Source organism: Rhipicephalus sanguineus, chromosome 2, assembly GCF_013339695.2.
Source record: "Rhipicephalus sanguineus isolate Rsan-2018 chromosome 2, BIME_Rsan_1.4, whole genome shotgun sequence".
Lineage (NCBI taxonomy): Eukaryota > Metazoa > Arthropoda > Arachnida > Ixodida > Ixodidae > Rhipicephalus > Rhipicephalus sanguineus.
In genome coordinates, this window is record NC_051177.1 from 56,758,213 (window position 1) to 56,767,778 (window position 9,566).

At 43.6% G+C, this 9,566-nt stretch overlaps 1 protein-coding gene across 1 annotated transcript in view; it reads left to right on the forward strand.

The window, feature by feature from the left end:
• Nucleotides 1-8,952, forward strand: part of LOC119383005 (B-box type zinc finger protein ncl-1) — an 80,827-nt gene extending 71,875 nt beyond the window's left edge. The window contains exon 11 of the mRNA XM_037650961.2: nucleotides 402-8,952. Coding sequence (XP_037506889.1) covers nucleotides 402-710 — 309 coding nt within the window. The 3' untranslated portion in view covers nucleotides 711-8,952. The remainder of the gene's footprint in view (nucleotides 1-401) is intronic.
• Nucleotides 8,953-9,566: the final 614 nt, after the last annotated feature.

Sequence of the window (9,566 nt, forward strand, 5' to 3'; positions counted from 1 at the left end):
TACTTTCCGAGGGCAAATAGTGCACTGATATGAACGTCCACAATTTTTTAGAATACAATTGGAGCGGGTCGAGCGCAATGTTTGGGACGTTTGGCATGGAATGACCCCATATGGTTTGCACTGATGTCTATGACAACGGGGTCTGCACCACTTAGCTTTGGTTGGGACTAGCATCGTTTTTACTCTTGTGGCACTTTGTGCTCGGTGTGCTGCGAGGATCATTTCAAACTAAGGTGCGGCCAGATATGACATCATTAATGAGAGTTTGATACCGTTTAATAATGCGTACACTTGCCAAGACCGGAGTGCAATTTCTAATCGCACGATGTTCTAAGTTAATGAGGGCCTCATTATTGAAGCTTGTACCCCTCCTTAGGTGTTGTTTCTTCTCTTTTCGTCAGGGCCACTGTGTCATAGTGTTCAATGACGAAGGTCACTTCATCCGCAAGATTGGATGTGACGGGATGACCAACTTCCCCAACGGGATCGACATCAGCGACGCAGGCGACGTGCTCGTGGGGGACAGCCATGGCAATCGTTTTCATGTTGTGGTCTTCTCGCGCGACGGCTTGCTCCTGTCCGAGTTTGAGTGCCCCTACGTGAAAGTGAGCCGCTGCTGTGGCCTCAAGATCACCTCGGAGGGCTATGTGGTCACACTGGCAAAGAACAACCACCATGTGCTTGTGCTCAACACTCTTTACATTGTCTGAAAGGGGTTGGCGAATGGGATATCGTTGGCACCTGCTGCCACCGTTGGTCGTGCGCACCACTGTCTCTGCCCTACCTCCGAAGCGGTGCATTTTTGTCTGGCTGCATCCCCCCCCCTTTTTTTTTCCTTTTTAATATTTTTTTTCTCCCCCAGTTAGTACCTCTGGGCAGCCTCCCATGTGCTCCCTGACTTTCGCTGCGCGCCTGCCCCCTCCTCCCGACCTCCTCCGGCATCCTTTTGATGCATGCGTGTCGGCTGTGTTTGGCCGCACCAGGGAGGAGGCCTGCTCCTCGTAGCGTGGCTCTCTGCCTTCGGTTGATCATTCGTCGTTTGCCACACATGCGTTATTGTCCTTCATTTCATTAGGTGCCTTATACTGTGTTTTTGTTTTTGTTTTTTGCTTGTTACCTTCACTGCCTCTTTCCTTTTTTGCCATTTTGCATAGAACACACCTGCCTGTATTTTGCTCGGCTGCTTCTCGCTTTTTTTCATTTCTCTACATTTCGTTTTTTTTTTTTCCTCGCGAATTGCGAAGCAGCAGCTCCTTTGGAACTATTACTGGGCATTGTTACTCTTTCTAGAAGGACTCGACACGAGTGCTGTTTTCAAGGCACACCAGCACAGCTGGTTCACCCTAATTCCCCCACTTCATTAATCATTAATGAAATGTTTTATTTTTAAAGGTTAGTCTGTACTCCCCAACATTTCCTCATGGGTTGGCAACTGCTCTGCACTGTATCGGTCATTCCACGTCATCGTCTTTTTTTTTTTAAACTTTACTACCGTTTTCTTCAGTTGCACTCCCGTCTCTCGCCTGCCTCCTCTGTGTGTTAACAGTTATAGCTAGGCTCCCAAAGACACACAAAGTAATAACCTCCTGGTGTTTACACAACTTAGCTTTCCTTTCCTCCTACCCTCTCATTTACGAAGAGAGAGCGAGTGTTCGAACGGTGTCGCGTTGCAGTGCAGCGTTCCTCACTCCTGCTTTCGGTTTCCCAGCTACCTACTGTTTTCGCACACGAGCTTGAGAAGACACACAAATTGCTAACTGTGATATTCTTAAAATGTTTTTTGCTGTGTAATTAGTGTTGTTAACACTTCACTTCTTTCTTTCTTTTTTTTTTTTTCAGCTCGTCAAAACAGTTTTCTTACCTGGCCTGTAATCTCATCTTTAAGGTTCAGTCGTCTTTTTTCCATTTTTTACTCTGAAGTATTCTGGCCAGTTGTTCTTTGCAAGTGTAAGTGAGCATTACAGTCTTGTAAGCTATTCCAGTACAAACGTTTGTTTCTTTTTTCTTCAGTGATTTTTTTTCTCTATATTTTTCAGTGCGCGTCGCCGTGTTGAGGCGCGACATTCCCTGCCTTAGCTAGGAGCTTGTTTTGTGCTCCTGTTAGTATTCTGGGTAGCCGTCTACTTAGCGTTTGAAAAATGGGCGAAACGAAAGCATGTTTATTAACATGGCTGTTCTCTCACCATTATAGCAGCTATGTGCGAGTCTGCAAGCACAGACGGAGCAGTTTAGAAGCCTCGTGTGCTCACCATTCGCGTGTGTTGCATTTTTGCTATATTTGCAGTGGTGGTTTTACACGAGCCTGATCACGAGCATCCAGCTTTACTGCTGCTGACGTGACCCCCACCCCCGTTTTTAAAAATATTTTTCTTCTAAAGGTAAAGAAATTAACCTGTATAGGAACATTTTTTACTTTTTTCTATTTAGTCTTGCGGTTAACAGCCATTTTCCTTCAATGACACGAGCCCCCTCATAATTTCTCTTAACATTTTAAAGCAGAAAACATTGGATACAGATTAGGCCTTCTTTCCACTCCTGCTAGGTATTCTCAGGTTTAGCGTCAACTATTTGAAGACACCAACGGTCTAGAAGGATCATATAAATATATATATATATATAGTATATATGTATACACACAACATATATATACCCTCGTGCCTAGTCCTTTTTACTATGATTTAGTGGTTTTTTATACATATATATATATATAGTATATACATACATAGCGAACGTGCCATGTGGGTTCACTCCCAGCTCTATTCTGAAGCAAAAGAAAAACAAAAAAAAAACAGTATGTGTTGCACTATGTACCATTACTCGCAGGTATATCACAAAAGAGTGTTAACGGCTGAAACGGTGTTTACACACAAGCAGCAGCAGCAGCAGCAGCCGCCACCACTGCAACAGCATTGCCATTGTCGTCCGAGGAGATTTGTCACACAATCTTTCCACTCTTTAACTTTTTCTTCATCTCCTCTCAGTGTGAGCACTCATATACCTGTACTGACTACTACTACTACTTCTACGTCCTCCCACGTTTCCCCTCCACACCCTTGAGAGCCAAACGAAAAAGAAAAAAAAAAGGAAAACGGATGCTCAAGCGGCTCTTGTGTCTTCTCACGCCCAGTCCCTTCCTCCTCCTACAGTCGTCTCTCACCCCACTGGCTTTCTCGCTTTCGCTGCGGACACCAATACCGCGTCTTGTCGCTGTTTTCGCGTTTCGAGCCTTTGTTGTGTGCGTCGCCGTCATTGCTTTTTCTCTCTCATTCTCGTTGGTTGTTTGATTTTAGAACTGCATGTGGGGCAGGTGATTGTACGACGAGTGTCACAGCTCGCTCGGTGTGGTCCTGATTTGCGGTTCCTCGCGTACGGTAGCACGTTGTATAAGAGTCTCGCTGCTTCTGCTTTGCGCTGGTGGAGTAATGTGGAGGAAGAGGGTGCATTGCGCGATTGCGTCGTCTTCGGAGGTGGGACACTGTCTAGTGGGCTGTGGTATGCACTGCGTCTCGCAGTGCAGAGAGCAAAGGGAGGGGAAATACTTGCAGCCAAAAGTTCCTGTATAATTTTTTTTTTTTTCGTCCATGGGACGAGCTTGTTGTGCTTTATATATATATATTTTTTTTCATGAGGGCACTTGTGGTCTCTCATGTGCTGCATTATTTGGGGCTTGACTTGTGTGTGTGTTTGCGGAGGTTTTCCTCTTTTTTTGTGTGTGTGCACGTGTGTGCACCGTTTGTGCAACATTAACGAAGTGCGGTGGCTGCATTTGGCACCACCTTTCTCTGTTGTTGGCACCAATGCGTTTGGTTTTTCCTTCGCCTTAAAAAAGAGATCATATTAATGAGCCGTAGTCACAGAGGTTTTGTTGTCGAGCCAGCTGACTTTCGCTGCTCACTTTTCATTCCTAGATGTGCACTTTCATTCATTTTCAACTGCTTTCGCGACCCCTTTCCCCGCCAATCCCTTGTTTGTTTCTTTTCTTTTTTTTTCTCTCCTTTTTGTCGTCGCATTGTGCAGTTATTCCAGCCCCATTTGCTTGGCACAGTTAAATACTGCACACACTTTTGCCTGGTGTGTACACATTTTCTACGCATACCTCAATTTTACATCATCTTAATTTTGATATCGTGCAGCTACGCAGCACGCGCCCCAAACTGTGGAAGCGCAGTTCCCTTTGTTATACATTTTTCTTTCCTGCTTTTTGTTCTTCCCGCATGCAGCCGTTCATTGCAAACGAGACGGTGTAGATTTCTCCCGATCCCTCGTGTCTTGTGATTTTACAATTAGCTCGTCTTCGTGTGTTGTTTCATTTGGCTTGTGTAGCGTGCTGCCTGCAGTAATCTTTTTGCCTTTATTTGTCGAGTGTACGTTCTGAGAAGAAAAGACAATTTACCTTTAGAGCTTTTTTTTCCTCTCAGTTTTTCATTGCCATTTTCTTCTTCATTCACAGTGCATTTGCATCTCTAGCGTGCCTGATGTTACGTACACACGTATATATATATATACACATATATATGTATACACACACACATATACTTACCATGTTATTATTAATGGTGATGGAGAGTTTGCTGCCACGTGTTCTACTCCCGTGTGGCGCTTAACGTGCTGCGCTGCGTTGTCGCTTTGCGCTCTTGCAAAGTTTTGCGTGCGTGTGTTGCCAGCAATATTATGAAGGGATGGGTACGGGCAGCAAGCAGCATCAGCAGCCAAGTGTGAGCGCTTTTCGCCAACATTCCACGGCAGCCACTTTTTAGGCGCTCTATATATTTTTCTTTAAAGAAACTGTTGAGAGAGGAAATTGCCTTCTTTTACTGGATCTTATACAACCTCGTCCTTTTTGAATAACTTCCCATTCTTCCCTTCATGTTTGTTTTGAGGAGTCTTGCCACTAGCGGCGTGCTGCTCGATGCAGATAGGTAGGGGGGGGGGGGAAATCAGCTTGTTCGTTGCCTTTGATTGAGAGACAGTACAATGCATCTTTCCCAGTAACATGTGGCGGCAAAACCCATATTACACGGTGTTCATTTTTATAAAATAACTTTTTTTTTTCTCCTCCCTTCTTTTTAAAGAGCCCTTGCCTTTTTCTCTCGTTCTGTGCCTTTCTTGTTTTCCTTTGCAAATTTTTGCAAGGCATCCATGTGTGCATACATTTAAATGCATCTAGTCAGAATCTTGAGCACTTGTGTGCTTTTTTTTTTTCTTTTTTTTCCCCCTGTGTGAGCTTATTAGAAAGGTGTTGACAGTTTGAAAGAAGTGTACCCTGCTTTCCTTTTGGAAGCTGATCCTCTGGCTTTGCTGGTTTATTATCATTACTTCCACATTTTTTCCCCCTTGTTTGCTCTTTTATGTGATGTTACTTTTATTTGAGGTATTTTACGCCTATTAAAAAAAAGTTTGGCAGTGTCTGCATGTGAACCTCGCTCTGGAAAGTGCTTTTCCAGTGCTTTTGCAATTAGTGTCTTACCTTGTAGGGCGCACCGACTGTTTTGTTAAGTGCTTGGCATTTCCTTGGGCATTTCTTGCCAGCTTGCAACAAGTGCCCCCAAAAGTTGGAGCATGTCATGCGTGCTTGAAGCAAAAAATGTCTACGTAATGCTTTGGAAGTATCCGATCGGTAACAAAGAAAGAAGGAAAAGTATCTTGGCAGGTATCAACTTGGAGGAACAAAGTGAAGCATAATAGAACTTCTCACATTTACAAGAATTTCTTCTCTCTTCTTGTCTGTGTGGTTTTTTTTTTTTTTCATAAGCTTGAGAGTTGTTGTAAGGCTTTGTTTTTTTGCAATGGTGTCTTGTGTGTATGTGTTGTGATACGTTTTTTTTTTTAATCCGCTTGTTTTACAAATCGCTGTGACAAGACTGTGACACTCATTTTGTATTTCTCAGTTGTCGGGGATGAGACATTTTTCCCCAACTGACAAGCCTTTATTTGCACGTAGTCTGCCAATATTATTATTGTACAACATGAATATTATACTATTGTATATTATACATTACCCAATGGGGATTGTTTTCTGGGGAAAGGGCAGTATTTTTTGCAATGTTTTTTTTTTTTTTTTTTGCAGGGTCCTTAATATTCTGTCTTTATTTTTGTGTCTTTCAGCGAAGAGAGTCATTTGTGGAGTAGATAGAACGTGCCGCTCATCTACTTGATAGGGTTGATGAAACAAGGCCTTTTTTTATTTCTTGTCGATACTTTTACAAGCCATACAAAATTTGTTTTAGTGTCTCTTTTTTTTGTCGCATAATCTTTGTTGGCAAGTAGCTTAGGGTACATTGCACTGCTTCACAACATTTACTGTTCTTAACCTTCGCAAGGTCATGTCGTACTGTCTTGCACCATATCTGCTAGTGCCTTTCTGTTGATATTGAGCAAAGACTAGCTCGTGCAGCTTATCATTTTCCTCACTTGCTGTTCACTGCGATTGCCACGACTCATCAACTATGCACACCATCGCTCTTCTATTGGCAGCGTATATCCGTTATCTCCCCAATCACCTTGCCGTAACATTGGAAAGGGAAAAAAAAATGAGCAGTCCGTAGAAAAGTCTGTATGAATTCCATCTCTCCTTGCACATTTTTTCTTCAGTCCACACATTACCCACTCTTCATGAGATATATGTATACATTTTTTGTCTTTTGTGACACTTGTTTACTGCTTAGGCTGTTTCCGCAGCTTGTACTACCAGACTAGTCCATTTATATTGAGACAGCATGAAGTGAAGCTTACACAAACTTAGACTGCATGAGTGAGATTTAGGGATAAGAGAGAGAACCGGTAACCACTGTGCTGACCCCTCCCCCCTTCCCCCTAATTCCTCTTGTTTTTGTTTTGATTTTTTACTGCCTTTTACCTCAGTAGCTCCACACATGCACTACACCCCTTGTCTGTCATTGGGTCCTCCTTGTATAGCAGAAATCAGACGTGTCAGGTGTGTCAAGAGTTAACCACACAGTGAACAAGAGGCCATGTGTGTGTATGTGTGTGTGTGTGTGTGTGTAGGAAGAGAGCCTATTTTTTGTGTTTTTCTTTTTCCACTCTTAATCTATGCAAAGATGTTATTTTGCCTGTGGCACACGCTTGCAACACTGTTTGGCCGCTGCGGTTTTGCTGGAAGAGCTCAGTCAGTATTCCAGGGGCCCAGTCTTGCTCGCTGCTGTTGTGGCATCCTTTCCCTCCCTGCCCGTTTCTTTTTTCCCGGCGCCCTCCTTCTGCAGCGGGGCATCGCCCGCTTTCTAAAGGACAAGCGCCCACCCCCTTTTGACACTCAAATAATCCTAGAGCAATAAAGAGGCGTGCTAGATGCTACATAGCGAGGCCCCCTTCCCCGGGAGCAGTCACTTTTTCAGGCCATAAAAACCACTTTGATTTGCGCCACCCGCACAGTTGCCGCCACTGCCGTGACCGGGTTTTCCCCACTCTGCTTCCCATTTCTCTGGTTCTTGCAATCAGGGACGCTTGTTGTCCTGGCATTTGCAATGGGAGAGGCGAGTCTCACGTAGATGGCATGCAGCATTGAAGACAAAAGCCACCTGGGCATTGTAGCGGCTGTCTCGTTTGGCCACACTGCAAAAAAGCATTATGCCGAAGTCAGTGTATCGGTTGTTGCTGCCATGATTCTAGGGTACTCTTTGTTACGCATGTGCCGTCAACTTGTTTACTACTTGTATGTGAAAGTAGCAGTTGTCGGAGCTGCCATCAGTCGCGCAGTTTGTCTGGGATGTTTGAGGTTTTACACAGTGAAGTTCGGCACACGACTCTTACTGTGCAGAGCGTTAGGCATGCCTAGCAAGCTCTAAGGCAGCTCGTAGCGCTACCAGGAAACTAATGTACCCGAGAATCGTGGCCACAAGCTGAGCATGACGTGAAGTAAATGCTCATTTTGGCATGAAGTTTTACAGTGTGGTAGTGATTGCACAGGGTGTGGCAATGTTGACACCGTCAAAGGTGTGCCAGTTGGCAGGCAAGCTAAAGCGTCTGATGAGCTGCTAATGCTATGGGGCAAATGTCTTTAGCAGCATGCCACAGTGCAGCAGTGCGCGCAGATATTAGGGGAGGGGGGGAGGGGTGACTTCGCATTGCTAGCGTTTTCCAGTGCTTCCGGGTGTTAAACAAATATATATATATATATACATACTATATATACACACTTTTTTTTTCTCTCATTCCTTGAATTCACTCATCCCCTACTGCAGCACTTCAAGGCGGAGGAGATTCCTTATTGCTTTGTCTCTCACTCTCTCATTGTAAAAGCCAAAAGTAGACCAAATTCCTTGGGCCATCCTTGTTGCAAGTGATGTCATGTGGTAGTTTCTCTGAAGTGTTGCGAAAAAATGACGAAGAAAAAGCGTGAAAAAAAAGTTATTTTTCTCCCTCTTTTCAATCCCCCCGATGTTTCCGTGGTTTACACTTTTGAGACGTTTAATGTTTATGTATTTTACACGAGCACTGATATATTTTTGGTGCTGTTTTACAATGGCAAGAATTTAAAGTGGTAAAAATAACAAAAAAAAAATAAATAGATGTGCAGTTCACCCAAGCTTGCGTACTGCAAGTATGTTACCATGCTGAGCAGGAGAGAATAGGAGGTGATGATAAAAAAAGTCGGAGCAGCCATTTTTTTGCCATCCAAGCTGGATCTTGTTGAGATTTTCGCGCTGGCTTTGTGCCTACATGGCTGTTCATTACATAAGTGGAGGTGATGGAGAAGAAAAAAGCAAGTTGAAGTATATATACATATATATGTTGGTACAAAGCAGTTTTTTCTCGTCTCGTGTGCATGGCTCTCGTGAGCGTTCAAGACACTATTGTCTGGGCATTTGCTGAACCATGCGTCCGAGATGCTCGGTTATATTGCATTTACTTGTACTATTTTTGGAAAGCAGTTAAATGGAAATGATTTGTAACAATGTTTCATGTTAATTCCAATAAAGGCAGTTGCAACCGTTTCAGACTCGTGTTTCTTGGCTGCTCTCACCGTTGGTGAGGTGGCTGGAGAGTTAGCTGGCTCTTCTGTGTGTTCAAGTTTATTTCCAGCATTGAGCATATGCCTGTCAGTTACAAAGGGATCCTATTTCCTAGTCATAGAAAACATTGCAATATGCAGTACACATCTTTGTTATTCTTTTCTTTTTTTCTGAATTCGGCAGCTTTCTGTGTGAAACACCCACTTGCCAGGTGTCGCTTTATCAGCAACAGCGTCTGCCAGTTGCTACCAAATCTCAAGGTACCAAGTAAAAGAACACCTGCCTCCCAACAAGGCATTTTCATAAGGTTTTCGGGTTCAAAAAGCATATTCATAGCAGGCTAAATAGACGCATCTAGGCACTGATGACATGAGTTGACTTTTATATAGGTACAAGAGAGTAACTGGTAAGTGTAACCCACTTCTTTACCTATAATTCGTGCTCATTCACCAGAAGGGGCCGCCTACATGGGTACTTATATAATTTTAAGGGAAGCGACTACTGCAAAAAGCTCTTGCAAACAAAAAGCTTTTTGATTTTGACAAACTGCAGTCGAAAGTAAAAAAAAAAAATAAATTGGCACCTACGTACTAGTGG